Here is a 17817-nt window from a genome sequence, read left to right as displayed (position 1 = left end):
TTGATTTCTGTCAAAACCTAGGTTGCCTTCACCAGTGTACAGTTAGTAATAGTTAAGTAGGTTCACAGTGAAAAGCATACACAATGTTTTAAGTACTAAAATCAGCCCATGTTTCCTGTATCAATGTGTCTCTAAAACTAATTTGAGAGTTCCCACATTAAATATACATTCAAAAACTAAGGTTACATTTTCTGATGGTTAAAACCTACAAATGGCTATTATGAAGCCTTGTCAGAAAAATACATTATGTATGAAAATCCTCTGTTTTGTGTTTAACAGCCTCAAGCTAGATAATTACAAAATGATTATGATACTAGATGATTGTTTGAGTATTTACTATTCACTCGAGGTTAGTTTGACTCAATAATGTTCCAATTTGTTCATCTTAAATGGGTCATTGTGTAAACCTTGAAACATACACTACAGACATAATAAACATACATTCATAAAAAGAACAAAGAACTGCTGTGACACATACCAAAGATGGTGTTGCAAGCTTTATAACACTTGCACTTGTTAGTTGCCATCATTTACTTTAACAGCTGTTACGTTAATTTCCTGGCTGTATAAGGACACCTTCAGAGAATATAGAGTTACATCAATACCCATTGGCATGTAGCCACTTTCAACAACAACAAACAACTATGAGCTTTTTAACTTAACTTAGTGAGAAGCAGAGAGGAAGTAGAGCAGTTTAAAGACGCAAAGCAAACCAAGCAGCCGGAGAGATAAGCTGTTAGTTCTTTCTTGGCCACAAGAGGCCTGAACTCAAAAGTGATGGTTACTCCACTCACAGAAATAATGAATATTGACTTTTACTTTTTGAACGAAAGCAGGATGTGAACAAAAGAAGTTGTATCTTTGGGTTTTATGTGTCTGTGTTTTACTGTGACTGTCCTAAGAGATTCGTTGTAGCCGTATAAGGTGAAAGAGTCATGGAGGGAAAAAAAGGCCGCCCATGTGATCACCTGTGTGACGGTGTAAAAGTACCACGTTAGCCCTGATCCATGAGGCCAGTCTCTCTAACCCATGGCCCCAACTTCAGAGACATAGAGAGAGGCCCTATGAATACTGCATGATGGAGCTTTTATTACAGAGCGAGCTGGAGTGTAAATAAGATCTAGGCAATGGGGCACATTTACTGGGGTCAGATCAGGTGGAAGTGGTGGAGGGTGTGATGGGGGAAGGTGGGGGCTATGTAACCTTGTCCCCATGTCTCCTGCTGTCACGAGCCTGTCACTGTAACTCATACAGGGATGCACAGCCCTGAGGTGGTCAAGGACAGTCTGAGTATAAAGCTCTAACCTTGCAGAAGTCACACCATATCTGCAGTCTTTCAAGATGCCCTCAAAACAATTAACTTTTTTAAAGTCTTGTATATCGAATTTGGAGCTGTATTCTTTATTTTCACTCCAAATGTGTGGAAAAGAAGAAAAACAACAATAGGTTTAGCAAGCAGATGTAAGACTTTCTATAAAGCGACAACGGAAACCGTCACTTACAAAAGTTGCAACAACAGGATTCTAAGTACACGCGTTGTTTTCTAATGTTAGCTATTTTAGGGTCACTTTCTATTTGGAATTTCTCGAAAATGAATGATAACTACAAGTCGTTTAGGATGAAGCATACTACTTGTTTTTATATTTTTTTCAAGCTACTTCAAACAACCTGCCCAGTCACTACTTAAAATGTCTACCCCTGCGATCTTGCCTCAATTAACATTTTCATTTTAATTAAGAGGCGGCAGTCATGCTTAACTGATATTGATTGTAGCTTAAAGGAAGACCCAGGCATCAAAATGGAAACAAGGCAATCAGCCTTCTGTGCATCGCTCTTCTCTAAAAGGTTACTCTGAATGTACTAAATGCTCACCTGAACTCTTGGGGGCAAAATAAAATAACACTGCCCACTGAAATCAGAGAAAGGGGGTATTGTTTGGTCCCAGAACTGAAAACAGAGGAGACGGTGTTTGACCCCAGGGGCCTCGATGACCACACCGCAACCAAACTGCCAAACAGGTTTGTATAAAAACCTGGGTGTTTTTATTGACCGTAGAATGACCTGGAACAGACGGTCTACATAACAGATTACAACAACGGTTCCATTTCTTACCTGGTCTGAGTTTTCATCGTTTTGATGAGAAATGTATGTATATTTCTTATCAGGCAGTCTTAGAGAGCCTAATCCTAAGACCCTTCTGTGCAGTTAAAAACAAACTGATCCGATAGATTCAGACTGCATTGAAAATGATCTATCTGCAGACTGTTTTGGAACAGGCTGCTCTAGGGCAAGCCAATAAGATTGTCAGATAGGAAAGGCATTGGACTATAATTTGTCGATTTTGAACTGGTATTTTAAGCACCACCTTTTTTTCTGGACATTGTTATAAAATGTTCATTGTTTATCGTTTAATGTAAATTACGTTGATTGTTGTTTTTGATGGCTGCAGCATGGGTGAAGAGCCCAAGACAATGAAGTTAATCATGATCCTGATCTTAATGATGTACATGCACAGCATTGCTCAACAACAGTCACAGAACTGTTGGTTTAACTGTAGGTGAATACCTGATGTGGCACTAATGGGTCCCTTTAATTAAAAGCCTTGGCCAGTTTTAAGGTGTCTGGCCGAAGAGCAATGTGATACTCTAATCTAAGACACATTAATCACACCTAGCACCATACATATTCTCTCTGGAAGACCCGCTGACAGGTGAGTAGCCAGGTATCACATTCACCCAGACTGCTTACGAGCTAACCTGCGTGTGTGACGTACATGGCCCCCACCTCATCCCACTCACCTGACAGCTGTCGGACAGAATTTGTCCTTGAGGATTGTATGTTGAGAGGTCTAGAGGTATTGTCACTGGTGCTGTAAACTAACCTTCAAGGGCTGTAACTAAAGCCGATGTTTGGCATTAAGGAGTTTGATAATTAAATCATTGCGAGGACGCTCTGTGGCTGCTGCTCTACGTGCAACTCAAAACTCTGTCTGGAACAAACAAAGATAAGGATAACCTGCTCTGGCTTTGGGTGGTAACGTCTGACCTCTGGGAGACATATTTTTTCTTCTACACAAGTGGAAGCTGCTTGAACTCAGAACTTTAAGACACTTTTGGGGCTTTAATTGAATCGTTAGTAGTATTCTCTCTTTGCTTTCACATTGACCTTCATCATGATGTTTTTTTGCATGTTTTGTTACATTAACTGCGTTGGATTGAAAGCCTATTCATTTACTACACATGTCAGAATAAGGACATGGTGCCAGTATGTGGCTGTTCTTGATAAAGGGATGTGCAGTATTTGAAATTATATTAGAGCTCCACACTTTGTGGATTTTTTAAAATCAGAAGCCAAATGTTTAGGATGCAATTGAAATGAGAAAGTAAGCAGCAAAGAGTAACATCTAAATACAGTTTAAAATGTGTGTTTTCTCCCTCTAGAGCCTATCATCTTCTTGGAAAGAGGGTTTTAGCTGTCAAGGTAAGAAATCCTTGACCCCCCCCCCCCCTTACGAATCAAGAGAGCTTGTGCACGTTGTGTTCATTAAAGGCTATACCTTAACCCCCCATGTGTGATTGCAGGTCATTCCTCTGGATATCACAGTGGAGTTACAGAAGCAGATCATGTCAGAATTAGAAATTCTCTATAAGGTGAGTTTTTGACTGACGAAAGGTTCTCCATAACGCAAAGCCCTTTATCTGTTCTTTACTGAGTGTCACTGTCCTGCCTGATCCTCACGGTTAATAAACCACGAGTCTGACCAAAGAAGTGTCATTTATCGCCTCTGGTCTTACAATTTAAGCCGAGGTCGGATCAGCGATGCATCGACACTTGAACAACATACACATGGACTGGCCATGTGAGGTAACTGATCGCTGTCTGAGTTTCTTTCCAGGCTAATGTTGATTACTTGTGAGAATGTATACCTGCCCAGAGTTAGTTTAAATGTCTTAATTCTGAACATTAGGGTGAAAAAAAAGCTCAGACCATGAAACAGAAGGAAAATTGAGTAACTTGAGCTCAGTGTGTTAAAGTGTTGTTTTACTTAGCTAGCCTTCTTCCAATGCAGCATGTGTGGAATAAAATCAATGTGTCTTTCCAAACAAAAACAATGAATGGATGTGAGCACTGACAAAAATCACTTGAGCATGACTTCATGATAACGTTATCACTGTTGGCTGTATCATATGGTATGCCACTTTGTAAAAAAGATTTTAGAAGTATCCATCCAGAAAACATCAAATCCTTTCACCTAAAAACACACGAACTTGCTTTACCTCGTTTACTGTGCAGGATGAGTCCACAAAAGAGTCATTGTCATTTGATCAACATATCTTTCTCTGCCCTTCTTGTGTGACTTTCTTCTAGTTCTAGCGTAGTGAAGACTTCTCCACTGTATTTGGCAAAGTGTGTAGAGGTAGATGGGAAAAGTAGGCCTTCTAATTATTTTCATTGGTCCAAATGAAAGGATTGTTTGGACTTTTTTTCTTTGTGCAACAACATATTTCATATATTTCTAGCTGTAAAGGTGTGAAGATATTTTGAGCAAATCTCACAAGAAATGAATCCCCAAAAATGTGCAAAGCCTATCTTTAAGTTCCTAATGTAGAGGATTTCTTCATGAATTGTTTTGAGTCACAGATGGATTTAGTGATTCTCTCTATTGACCACATTCTGTCTTCTCTTGATTTCAGTGTGATTCACCTTACATCATTACTTTCTTCAGTGCCTTTTTTGTAGAGAACAGGATATCCATATGCACAGAGTTTATGGACGGTGAGTATTTCCATGGCTTAAGCTAGTAAATCATTTGTTTTGACTTTGTATCCCACAGCTGTGCAGGAGAGACTTTGGGGAACTGTCCTCCGTCTCTCTGCTGTGTACCCATTTACACTTCTGCAGATCAAAAGAACGGCTTATCGCTGTGAGCTGCTTAGCATGCCTTGTGTGCTAAAAGCTACAAGGGTGTGATAAATCTTGACTTAAGTGCATTTGTAGATGCGTTTGTATATGTGTGTATCTGGAATGGTGCGAGATGAGGGACTATCTATGTTTTTTAAGGTGTGTGTGTTTGTCCAAGTGTGTGGTAATGCAGTGAATCCCCTGTTTCACACATTTGTCAGCTTGTCATCAAAGTCTGTCTAACCTCTCAGCACTCTTTACTTCATAAAACTTTTCTTTGAGCAGTCAGAGCCGCTTGTACTCGATTATTGCAAACAAGAAGCGCCTGTGTTTGACAGCATCAGAGGCAACAATGACTGTGTCATTTTGTATATAGTGTAATAAAGAAAACATTCAATGTGTTAAATGTAATATGTTAAAATCAAAGGAATAATATCTGAAGCCTTTTTTGGTAATGTACACATTCATATTTTTCTGTCCTTTTTTAAAAGTCTGTCGATATGTTTTACTTTTTTTTTTTTTAGGCTTTGACATGTAGCTTTGATTTTGTTTGCTTGTTTCTGTGGTTGAAAGTTCCTCTGTAACATTCAGGGGAAATCTTTTAAACTATAAACAGTAGTGAGAATTTACTGTCCAAGAGAATGACAGGCTCATGGGAAAAGCTGGAACCCAGAAAGAATTTCGTGCAACATTGTTGTTTTGTTATTGTATTTTACAACCTGTGTGGCCAACATGCTAGGTTATTCAGACTTTTGTCAAGTTAATTTAATTTTAAAACATGTTATGTGTCTGTAGTGATAAGTTAGTTTTCTTTCGCAGGCGGTTCCCTGGATGTGTACAAAATCATTCCAGAGCATGTGCTGGGGAGGATGGCAGTCGCTGTGAGTATTTAACATCTCAAAACGTCCCCGTTATTGGTTTGATCACAGAGGAAACAAGCTTTTGAATCAAGTGTTTTTAGGCTTTTTATTCAAAATGAATTTACGTGTGTAACGTAATGACTTAAATACTGAGCAGCTCGAAAGAAAAACAGTCTTTGTTTCAGTGATGACATTCAAATAAAAGAATCACAGGTGTGAATTTTTCAATTAGCCTCTTCTTGGTGAAGTGACACACTCAGTAATGTACTCGTTCTTTCTCCGCGTCGACTACCTGTTTAAAGTAGAATGTGATCAAAAATGGCCTTGATGTTGCTAAATGTACGCCTCTTTTCCATACTCATCAAGCTTCCTGTCTCCATCTCCTTCCGTCTGTCTTCCCCCTTTTAAATGTGTCCGTAATCAAACAATGACAGCTACTTAGTCAGTGTTAATTGTAATTCACAGCTTCCCCTCTTTTCCACTGTCACAGTTGTTAATTATCTCAGAAAGCAAAGCACCCAAGAGGGTGTGAGTGAAGCTGCACTTTGAAGTCCAGCAGAGGAGTGTTACAACTGCAGAGAGCTTTTTTCATCCTTATTTTATCTCTGGATGTGGCTCTTCAAAGATGTATGACAGGAGCCTAGGAACAACAATCAGCTTTAAAATCCCATAAAATGAAAAATGACAACTGACAATGGAGTGACAAGAAGCCACTCCCCCTTGACTCCTCTCACTCAGGTTTTCAAACAGCAGCTCTCAGGAGATTCAGACAGACACCTTTATCTCTTGCCCTGGCAAACTTGATGATTTCTTTGCGTTCCCTTGGTGGTTTTTGTCTGCAGTATTATTAAGTTTGTGACAATAAATCAGTAATCAGCTAATTTAAGAGTGTTAATAAGCAGCTCAGCTTACCGTTTGACACTGTTTTGGACATTTCACACAATTTCAGAATCTTCGAGTTATTTAGGATCAAAACTAGCTCATGTCATCTGAATCCTCGGATTGAGCCACCAGGAATATTTGGCCAATATAAAGAAATGAATGGTGGAGATTTTTTGTCAAAATTGTAGGCCATCAGCAGAGGCTGTCTGGGTAAACTGGGCGATCATAACACGCAGGTAGAAATCCATGCTGGGACACCTAAATGTAAGGTTTTGAAAAAATAAACATAGAAGTGGGATTTGAGAAGAAAACTTAAAAAGAAAGAAAGAAAAAAAAAGATGTACAAAATAGGAGTACCGTACAACTCAAATGAAATAAATATCGAGAGACACAGGAAGAACCCTGACAGCATTTAAGCGTTGACCGCCTCAATGACATGACAAAAACCATGTTGTGAAGGATACCTAAATGTCTGTTTGCTTCATAACCTGCCAGATGAGTTATACAGCTGTATCTGCTGGTGACTCCTTGGCTTTTCTTTAAAGTAATATAATATATTTTTTTCTGTGTATCTCCAGGTAGTCAAAGGCCTGACATATCTGTGGAGCCTGAAGATACTTCACAGAGGTGAGTAAAGTAGTTTGCTGACTATCTGTTATTTAAAAAAAAATCAGAGTTGATAAAGACAGGACACACAGTGCTGAAGTTGCAGTTCTATCAAGCAGTTTGTCTCCACAGACGTCAAGCCCTCCAATATGCTGGTGAACACCCGGGGACAAGTCAAGCTCTGTGACTTTGGTGTCAGTACACAGGTACACGGATTTGTTTGTGCGAGCATGATATATATGTAGAGAGATAGAGAGCTGCGAGGGGAGAGAGAAGGAAAAAACAATCGTCTATATTTGCATCTGTGCGTGTGTGTGCGCACTCGTTTCCACGCTTGTGCGGGTTTGTGTGCAAATGGTCAACCTGTCAATCACTTCATTCATTTTGAACTCACATCAGCGCTTTCCCAGGGGTCTTCCTCTCAATTTAACTCTCCCCCCCCCACCTCCATTGTTCTGCAGCCTCCGAAAAAAATCACTTGTTATAATTATGACCCGCACACACAACTGCAAAGCCACATTGATATGTATTCAGTGGATGTGGGGAAAGCGTGGGTGGCAGACAATAGCCCCGTCATTGTGTGACTGTGTGTGTGTCACAGTGTGTTTGTAATGTAATCATCAGGGACAGACCTTCAACGCTCCCCAAGACATCAACCCTAAGGACTCTGTGTCCCCCCCTCACACACACACACACACACACACACACACACACACACCTTACCTTCTGTAGTAAATTGTTCGCCATTTTTAACCTCCACTTCCCCGGGAAACTCCAAGGTGAATTTGACACCCTGAATGTGTGAGACTTTTAACACGCACTGACTCGCCCTTTGTTTTTGTAACTCCATTTTTTTCTGTTTACCTCTCTTTCACACAAACGCACTCCCTCCCCCCTCTCATGTTGTGCTTAAAAAAAGCCATAAGGGAACAGACACTCATTATCACGGCCCTCTCATTGACGGCATGTGCCATTGTACCCACAGACACACTAATGCCTCTTTGTCTCTCTTCTGTCTCCTTGCGATGGAGCAGCCTGAAATATCAACCTGACATGTCGATACATTTAGATAACAGAATGTAGTTTCACGTCTTTTTCATCCTTTAATGCAGAGCAATGACATGTTGACTCCTGAAGTTATTTAGTTCCTTTTAAGTGGTGTGTCATTGTCTGTTGATTTGTCTTGAGATGCTTAATTATTATCAGACACTTTTTATTCATCTGTCTTCCAGTTAGTGAATTCCATTGCCAAAACATACGTGGGAACTAACGCATACATGGCGGTGAGTGACCCCTTTTGTTGGGACGCTTGTGAAATTATTGAGATGTCTTACTATCAAGTGCATAACTTTGAATTACCATTAAAGATGTTTGTTTTTGATTCACAGCCAGAGAGGATATCAGGGGAACAGTACGGGATCCACGCAGATGTCTGGAGTGTGGGAATCTCTTTCATGGAGGTACGGCAGTTTACAACGTGCTCAGTGCTTGAGAATGACACATTTTCCCCAGTGAGAAGTGAGGTTAATTCAAGGAAGTAAGAGTAAGCTCTCATGCACCTCACATGGGTTAGATTGTGTTTTATTTGAGCTTGTTGTTCATGTTCACAGAGAAGTCTGTATGAACAATCCCCTCTTGCAGTTCTCCCTCCCTCATAACCGGACATTTTTCTGAAAGCTGACGCCACAGGAGTTATTCTGTTATTAAATGCTCGGTCAATACATCGTGATTTCACACATATATAGAGTGTCTTTGTCATTTGACAAACATGTTTGTATTTCACACTGCCTCATCTCTTCTCTCTGTTTGGCCTTTACATTTTCTGATGACATTTCCCACCTGTGAGAGTCTTTATGCACACATGTTGTTGTTGTCTTTTAGTTTTGTCTTTGAGACTAAACAACCTGAACGCAGAGAGTGAAGAGTGTCAGGTGCTCGTGTGTTTGTGTGCACATGTGATTAAGCATCAGGATATCTCTCCATCTCTTCCCAAAGCATGAAGTGAGTGCTTGACTGACAGCCTACAATTACAAATAACATTTTAATTTCAGTCGAACCCTCCCCTGCTCTTTTGTCCTTCTACTCATGTTATTGATTCTCCATCTGTTTCTTTCTACAGCTCTCCCTCTGCAGTATAACAAATGATTTGGCTCTCTGCCTCTCCATTGTTCGTCGATGATTTTTCATATCATTTCAATGATAACTATAATTGATTACATCACATGGAAGGAGCCCTGTCAGAATTATTGACATGATCTCTGCGTGATAGAGATAAAGTTTAATAGCCGCAGAGCCCCCGGCCTGTCCTCTTTATTTTTAGCTCTTGATGTGTACATTAAGCTAAATGAAATTGCTTTGCAGTCCCTTTAAATTTGGATTGATCTTAAGCCTACTTGTTTGTCTGTTTATGTCAAAGAGGCGACCGTGGTGTTTTGACGTTTTAATAACACAACGCTGCCAATAAGCTGGGCAGCTGCCCTTGAGCAGGATAAAAATTGCCAACCCAAAGTGAATTTCCAAATGTCAGGGAGAGCTGTCAACCAAAATAACACATTACACATGACATAACACAGTCCCCTTGTCCTTCTCTTTTATCCCCCCATTTTGTTCTTTGCGGGTGGTAATCATAGGGGGTTATTAACTAATAGTTGATGTTGTTTGATGAGGAAATGTTATCAGCAGGTGGTACTAAGCTTACCTCAAACACAGAAAGTCTCTGCATGCTTCAGTTGCTTTGGCAGAATAGTCCTTCTGTTTCTACACTTACTTTCAATCCCATTAAAGCACTAGCAATTCAAAAATATAGATACATGTACGCACGTGTTCAAATGTACAATATTTGCACTATGATGTCTGGGCAATGGACACAAATTCAGCACACGCGTGCCCACAAACTCAAGGTATCCATCAAAGTGTTGGGGTAAAATACAAGGCACAGGGTATAATATACCTTGTGTAAGTATTGTGCAGGTATAATGTCATTTAAACATGCTTTTTAACTTAAAGTTTAAATATATTCCCAGGACTGCTCAATGAAGCAGCTTTAAATGGCTGAAGAAAAATCTGTTTTCTTTACACAGTTGGCGTTAGGCATGTTCCCGTATCCACAGGTGAGTTATTTTTTCATCCTCTTTAGATTGAAATCAAGACATTTGTTACTTCAGAGACTGACTAGTTACTTTTAATTAAGTGGTTGTATGATCGGTTTGTTTTGTTTTAAATTTTTTTTTCTGCAAAGTTACAGTTTTTTCACAATTCATTTTTTTTAGATTAAAAAAAGCATTCTTACTGGACTAAAACACGACTAAAATATCGTTTCAGTGACGTTGTTTTCCATTGATTCCAGAAATTGGTCCAACAATCCTTGTAACAATTCTTAGAAAAGCTTCTTTGTTACATGAAGCACTAACATGTCAAGGCCGATTATGAGACAAAGATGTCGAACTAAAAATATTATTTTCACTCATCTAATATTACTCCCTCAATTAAATGTTCACTATTATAAACACCTTTAAATGTGGAACTGTAGTATTTGGATGCATTTTTTCCCCTCATTACACTAAGTAAGAATCCTGCTCAAATGTAATTGCCGAACACAGAAGTGACTTCACAATCCCATCAAGTCTTAATTAGCCCTTTTAAGATGGGTTTATCTCACTAATCCCAAGATGAGCAATCTAAATCTGGTTACCTCAGTTTACCTCCTGGTCGCCCTGCTTTGCCAAATGTGAAGACATGCGTTTTAACTCCTGAAGAGTTGGTACTCTAACTACACTGTCTCTGTGTCACAGTCATGCTTTGAAAACTGTCAGTAAGTTATTTTGTATGGTTGTATTTGTAGTTAAACCAGTAATCTGACACAACTTGACATTTTATTTATAGTTTGTACGTTCCATCAGTCAAATGAAAAGTTGATTGAAGAAGCATAGTGTTGTGTAACTATTTGTCTTTCTGGTCAGTTATTGTGTGTACATTACTTCTTGTAAGGCAGAACAAATAAGGGAGCAGTTTATGAACGTCACACAGACTTGTGAAATCTCCACTACATCATAGGTGTTAATGTTAATTGCCTGTGTTTGAAAATATTCTCCTGTTAATGTCCTAGATATGATGCTTGGAGAAATCCACATGATTGTTTCAAGAATTCATTTAGAAGCTGGTTTTGTCGTGAAAAGCCATCTGTGAAAGTGTCAAGAGTCGTGATGCATTTTTTATGTTGATCATTGATTCTTGAGCCACGATTTGAAGCTTTTGAAAACCTTTGTGAATGGGACCAACAGTGTTTTTCTACAGCCCTCAAATTACTCAGTGATGTTAATGTCACACCATGATCAATCTGTTAGTCGACGTGTATGACGACAGCCCGGGGTGTGGCTGATTTTTGAGTATGCTTCTTTAATTTAATGCTTCCATTATCATGTTAATTGTGGGTGTATTTGAAAATGAGTGGTAATTCACTCTGCTCTTGGTGATATAAATAGAGCAGACAAAATATTGGAAACGTCTCTTACTTTATAGATTAGGTTCTCTACTCTCACGCAGCAGCTCTCCTCATCTGGGTGTTAATTTTCCCCTAACTCCATATGGTACTGCAGACAGTTCACCTGCAGGCTGTGGCAGAGTGGTGTGGCGAGAGCGCTTGGATCCAGCTCGTCAGGCGCAGCCAGCCAAAGTCCTCGGGCCTAAGCTGTCATTTCTGCAGACGCTGGCACAGCTGTCTGCAAAAAAATCTCTGCTGCACTTAAAAGAGAGCATTTTAGTACAGACTTGAGGGAGAAGTTGGAAGACATGAGAGAAAATACGAGAAAATCAGTGGCATCCTAGTTTCAGATGTGTCCAAAGAGGAATTCTTCCTCCGCAGTCAATTTTCATATTTTTACAGTCGGTGGAGAAGCCATATATTGTGTAGCCTTTCAAAACAGTAGAAAAAGTACATTGTGATGTTACTACTGATGATCAGCACAAACCTACTGAACTTACAAACTAACAGTCAGTAGATCTTAATTAGACAGGAGAGGTGTCTAATGGTGTGTGTGTGTGTAGATAATCTGCTGTTTGTCACAGACATATTTTTTTATTTTGTATTGCTATGTGATGTTTTAATTGTGACCTGCCCAGGGACTGCAGATGCAAATGGCAAACTTTATGTTTTTCATATTGTACATGGACCCTTTATAAATAAAAGTTAAAGTTAAACATCAGGTGTATTTGAAAGGGGGTCATTATCAGTGTGTTTCTCAGCAAAGCTTGTAATTGTCACGATGAACAGGAAGATGAGGAGAGAAGTAGGGACGATCATCCACTTGTTTATTGAATGACAACAGTATTGTTCCAACAACTAATTGTGGAAGATACAGGATAAGGTGTTAAGTGTATTTTAAAGTGATTCAGAGACGCCAAAAATGTTAAAATGCTCTTGAGTGTACACAGTTTCATCATGTGGGAGTCAGTGCTTGTCTGTGGTTTGTATTTGTGCATGTGTAGTTGATGCATTATCTCATTCACTCTTTTGTACGTTTGTATGCGCGCTCAGTGGAATCATCTCTTCATGTTTGTCATGACGAGAGATGGTGTGTTTAATTCCTCCTCACCACATGTCAGGATTCATTTACGTCCTTTGTCAGGAGTTAATGGAGTTTTTTTTTTTTTTTTTTTTGCACGGCTCGCTCTGAAAGTCTTTGAAGACACCAGACCTGATTTGATGTGTATACAGCCGCTAGCTATATTGTTTCTGATTGATTTGTTGTCTCTTGTTTGTTCCATAGTTGTTTTTGTTTCTCTTGATTTTTGTCATATTTTCTCAAATTTGAATTGATTTCTGGATGAAATATCATGTCAGTTCTCGTGTGAATGTTTCAGGAGCTTCCATTATTCATCACTACATCCATCACAAACAGAATAGATGCTTTTTTTTCCCTTTCAAATGAAATGAAAGCAATTGGTTTTGTGGTATCATACATTGTATATATGGGGTTTTCTGTAACTTTACTGCAAAATACACCAGCTCCAATCATAGACTTTTTTTTTTTAATACCATGTCCTCCTTTTATTAGACGTTTTATTAAAGTCTGGTAGGTTTCCATTTAGTCCACATTGCTTTCAGTGCATCTGAAACAGAAACTAAAACACTACATCTCAACTTTTTATTACCATGCTAATTTCATGAGCTGAGAATGAAAGGTGTCAGTTTGGACGAGGTTAGATCTGCAGATGTCTTTTCAGCTGCCTATAGCACATCTGAAGCTAACAACAGAGAAAACAACCGCCTGATTCGCTCTCTTCTTATAGTAAGCTCCCATTGGTGGAGAGCCATCTGATCGTCTGGAAGTGTTTAGTGAGTTGATGCATCAGAAATGAAATTTGTGACTTTTTAATTTCCATTCTGTGATGTTTTCAAACCGTGATTGAAGGCCGTTGTGACTCTTATTAACATGGATCTGAAGCTCATCAAACTTCAATTTGTTTAGTGTCCTTAGATCAGGTGTCAGAAGATGGTTTGATGAAATAAATAATTGGGGAGGAACACAGACGTGCAGATAATCAGCCCGCTGTGATGAGACTCCTTTAAGAGGGACATTTAAGGAGCGATAACCAAACCTTTCTTTCTGATATGTGGTCAAGCCACCTAGTACAAGAAGAATAAGTGCTCAATAATGCTTGAATAAGTTTGTCTCCCACTATCCAATTTCAACCCCTGGAGCAGCACACATTTTTGTCCTAGTAATTATTTCTGAACAAATTAGTTTTCCATAGTTGCCTTTAATGTGTCTGAATCAGGCAAAACTGGATATAGAGGCAGTTTAGGAGCCTCTTGGTATTTGCAGAGGGTGAAAACCTGTATTTAATTGAGTGAATCAATAAGTGCTCTAATGCACTGTCAAAAGACGTGGAGAAACGAGCAATTTATTTACCAACATTATTAGACTTTTAGCTGAGCCTGGGTTTCAGGCCTTAAATCGTCTGTATGAGCCGGTCATAAATTTGGCTCCTTAGTTTTAAACTGGTTTTCTTCACGAATTCAGTCCTGATGTTTCAAATGGGAAACTTAAACACTTTAAATTGTTTCATTAGGTCATTTTTATTCATTACAAAATGCTCTTGTCAAGATCTTTTCTGACAAAAGTAAATATTTTAGCATCTTTTTATTTCACTATCAGTGAAATTGGACTTTATTTCAAAAGTCCAATTGTTATTAAATTATATTTAATATTTGGTACGCTATCAAAAATGTCTCTTGTAACCCTTTTGTCTTTATACAGGTGGCTTACCTTGTATGACTTGTTAGTGTCAGTGTTGGACCTGTGATATTGAGCATTTTTATTAAAAGCCTGCTTATATTGTTAAGAACAGGGCACACAGGGATAACCTGCAAGGGCAGTAATAAAGTAGTACTCTGAAAATAAGCATTAGTAGATTTTACCCCCATTCTCCACAAATAAGAACAAGGCCATTAACATTTGTGTGTTTTCATTATGTAAATGGTGTTAACGCATACTCACAAATTGCCAACAGGAAAGCAATCATTTTCTCCTAGTGATCATAATGTGTCCAAGTGCATCATCTTGATTATGACACCCTAATTACATATTGCCTGGTCCCGTCTTCTCTTTCTTGCCCTACAGATTCAGAAAAACCAAGGATCTTTAATGGTAAGTTTTATTGCATTAGAGTAGCAGAAGAGAAAATAGGTCTCCCACACTATAGTCTGTTACTCTTGGTTGGCTTTCTCATTTGAAAAAAGAAGAAGAAGAAGAAAACGACTCAAATTGCATTTTTGCGATAAAATATTAGATCATGATTAAACCGCTGGTATGACATTAGGTGTCATTATGGAATAATAGAAACCTTTAAGGAGCTGAAGGATGGCTTTGCCTGAGCTCACTGCATTTGATTAATCTAAGTAGATACTTTTTATCACACTATTGATTTTCCTCATTGCCAGGAAATTCCATGTAGGCTAACATTTTTTTTTCATTTGTGTCTCTCTACTTCCAGCCTCTCCAGTTACTGCAATGCATCGTTGATGAGGTGAGTCGCCGTCTTATGTGCTTTTGCATCTAAAGTCAGTCCTAATGGCCCGGAAAGCTTATATTTTGTTTCCTAATGAAGCAAACCACTCAGGCGGCTTTGCTCCCCTCTCACTCAGCCCTTCACCCTATGCAACTGCCTCAGGCTATACACATATGCACCCGCACATTACTGCAGAGGTTGGACCTGTCATGAGTGACACACACAGCAACACAGCTCTAGATTCTGTACACAACAGTGACAATAACAGAGCAGACAAGGATATGTTGAAGCAGTGATGTAGTCCCAGTTGAATGGCAATTAATAATTCTTTACAGAAAGGCAAAACACAGATAAAAAGTCTTATAATGAAACATTAGTTGTGTCGACCAAAATAAATCCATAGTATTATATAAAATAGCATTTTTTTAAAGCCTACTATTGACAAGTAAAATTTAAAAATTAGCATAAAAACAGACATCAGACCATACCGCTATAGTGCACTATGATCAAAAATAAAGCATCTCCTCTCTGGAGCCACAACCAGCCATATCAGACATTAAGCATACAATGTCACTTGTCCTTAACTGCCTATAGATAGGTCTTAATTAATAATTAAATGCTTTTGGTTGTAATGGATTGACCCGGGCTGAACTGTTCATTAGTCAGCGAGACGGAGGAATCATTCAAACTATTTTTTTTCTGTGCCTTGTCCTGCCCCTCCCCTCAAAGCAAGAGAGCATTTTTCTTTGGTCCCTCGCGACCCCGCACTGCCTCACTGTCCCAGCCAATGCAGTTTTATTGAGTAGAAGAATATAAGATGTCTTTGAATAGATGAAGTTGTTAAAAGAGAATTTAAAAAGTAACTGTGCAGTAGATGACCTAGAGAATTAGCTTCACCTTCGTCCTCCTAGTTTTTTGTCAATTCAATACCTTGAACACTGCAACCCTTCTGCCTCAGTCAGTTACATACAGGCTGTTTTTTCTCTTGTACAGAGTTGCCAGTCAGAAATCTATTAGAGGTATTTAACAGTAAATCCATTGTGAAAATCTCTTTTTTCCAGAGGTTTTGTTCCTCCCTTTCTTAATGCATGCAAAAAAGCACAAACTTATCATGAGACAGAGCCTCAAGGATAAGTTTTTTTTCATTTTTTTTAAATTGAAAATATGTATGTATTAAAATGTGTTAATACGTGATCATAGAGATGATACATTTCAGTAAGAATCAAAAAAACTGGTAAAGACTTTGTTAACCTATGGTGTCCCTCAAGGCTCCATTCATGGCCTCTAGTCATTGTATGTATTTTTTGTATTGTATTATAGTTGATACATTAGTAAATGGTACTAAATTTTCCAAGGCTTTTTCCAGATAAACTGAAAGATTTTTTTAATCATTCTTAATGATGCTCCTAAGTGTTTCCCCATTTTACATATACATTGTGTCTTTGATGAAACTCACCTGTATTAGAGTAGTCAGACAGCCAAGATGTGATTAAAAATGTTTTTAAAAGGTGGCAACATTATAGTGATGCCAAGGCTTATTAGCTACGTCCTGTATGTTTCATGTCTTTTCATTTACCTCAACTCCATGTGACTGTATGTATCTGAACTTGCCTCTTTGGAAATTACCCTGTGCATCATCTAAAACTAGTTCTCGTATTGCTTATATGAACACGCTCATGTTATTGAGCCTGTGTCTTTTTCTCTGTAGTCGTTCCTACCATCTGTTAGCTGTCCACCCTCATTAATGTGCCTCTTTCCTCTATTTGTTGAATAGCAAGTGGCTCCACTAATAAAGAACTCCCACTTTATTTTCAAGCCTGTAATTACTGATCTAATTTTGCCTAATAATTGCTTCATGGCAATCACATGTATATTTACTTGTACCCTTGTACCCTCCTAGTGTGTGTTCTTTCTCATAGTGGAGCCCGTTGACAACCAGAGGAATAATTCACTCACACAAGCCACTTTCATCAGCCTGCTTGTCTTTTGTGCCATCGCCTGCTGCCACATCAAAGCTGCAGCGGTGTTCCTCTCAGCTGGAGATATGAATACATGCATTAATGTGTGTGTGTGCCTCTGTGTTTGTGTGTGTGTGCCTGTATTTATTTCTGCAAAAAAAAGTGCATGTGCATGCAAATATGTGGGGAAAGTGCATAGAAAGATTTCATTCAGATTGAGTTTACACATGGATTGGTTGTGTAGTCAACACTTTTGCAGACTGTGTGTGTACGTATACACCATAGTACAGTGGTTGCAAATTATTTGGTACTCTCCCTCTAAACGGAGTGTACACTCAGGCTTGCCGTGTGTAGTGCTCAAGGGCATTTATTTGTGCGTGTGTGTGTGTGTGTGTGTGTGTGTGTGTGTGTGTGTGTGTGTGTGTGTGTGTGTGTGTGTGTGTGTGTGTGTGTGTGTGTGTGTGTGTGTGTGTGTGTGTGTGTGTGTGTGTGTGTGTGTGTGTGTGTGTGTGTGTGTGTGTGTGTGTGTGTGTGTGTGTGTGTGTGTGTGTGTGTGTGTGTGTGTGTGTGTGTGTGTGTGTGTGTGTGTGTGGGCTATG

The 17817-nt window shown here is 39.0% G+C and overlaps 1 protein-coding gene across 2 annotated transcripts in view; it reads left to right on the top strand.

Moving 5' to 3' along the window:
* map2k5 (mitogen-activated protein kinase kinase 5) overlaps positions 1–17817 on the top strand; it is a 47647-nt gene that overhangs the window by 12982 nt on the left and 16848 nt on the right. The window contains exons 9-19 of one of the 2 annotated variants that reach the window (XM_079339557.1): positions 3441–3480; positions 3582–3650; positions 4695–4776; positions 5722–5783; positions 7223–7271; positions 7383–7456; positions 8483–8533; positions 8639–8710; positions 10331–10360; positions 14873–14899; positions 15246–15278. In XM_079339557.1, coding sequence (XP_079195683.1) covers positions 3441–3480; positions 3582–3650; positions 4695–4776; positions 5722–5783; positions 7223–7271; positions 7383–7456; positions 8483–8533; positions 8639–8710; positions 10331–10360; positions 14873–14899; positions 15246–15278 — 589 coding nt within the window. The remainder of the gene's footprint in view (positions 1–3440; positions 3481–3581; positions 3651–4694; positions 4777–5721; positions 5784–7222; positions 7272–7382; positions 7457–8482; positions 8534–8638; positions 8711–10330; positions 10361–14872; positions 14900–15245; positions 15279–17817) is intronic. The other variant, XM_079339558.1, reaches the window with a different exon arrangement.

The sequence above is a fragment of the Symphodus melops genome, assembly GCF_947650265.1.
Source record: "Symphodus melops genome assembly, chromosome: 3".
Classification (NCBI taxonomy): Eukaryota; Metazoa; Chordata; class Actinopteri; order Labriformes; family Labridae; genus Symphodus; species Symphodus melops.
Note: the sequence above shows the minus strand (reverse complement) of the source record. Positions and strands in the feature narration are given on the sequence as shown.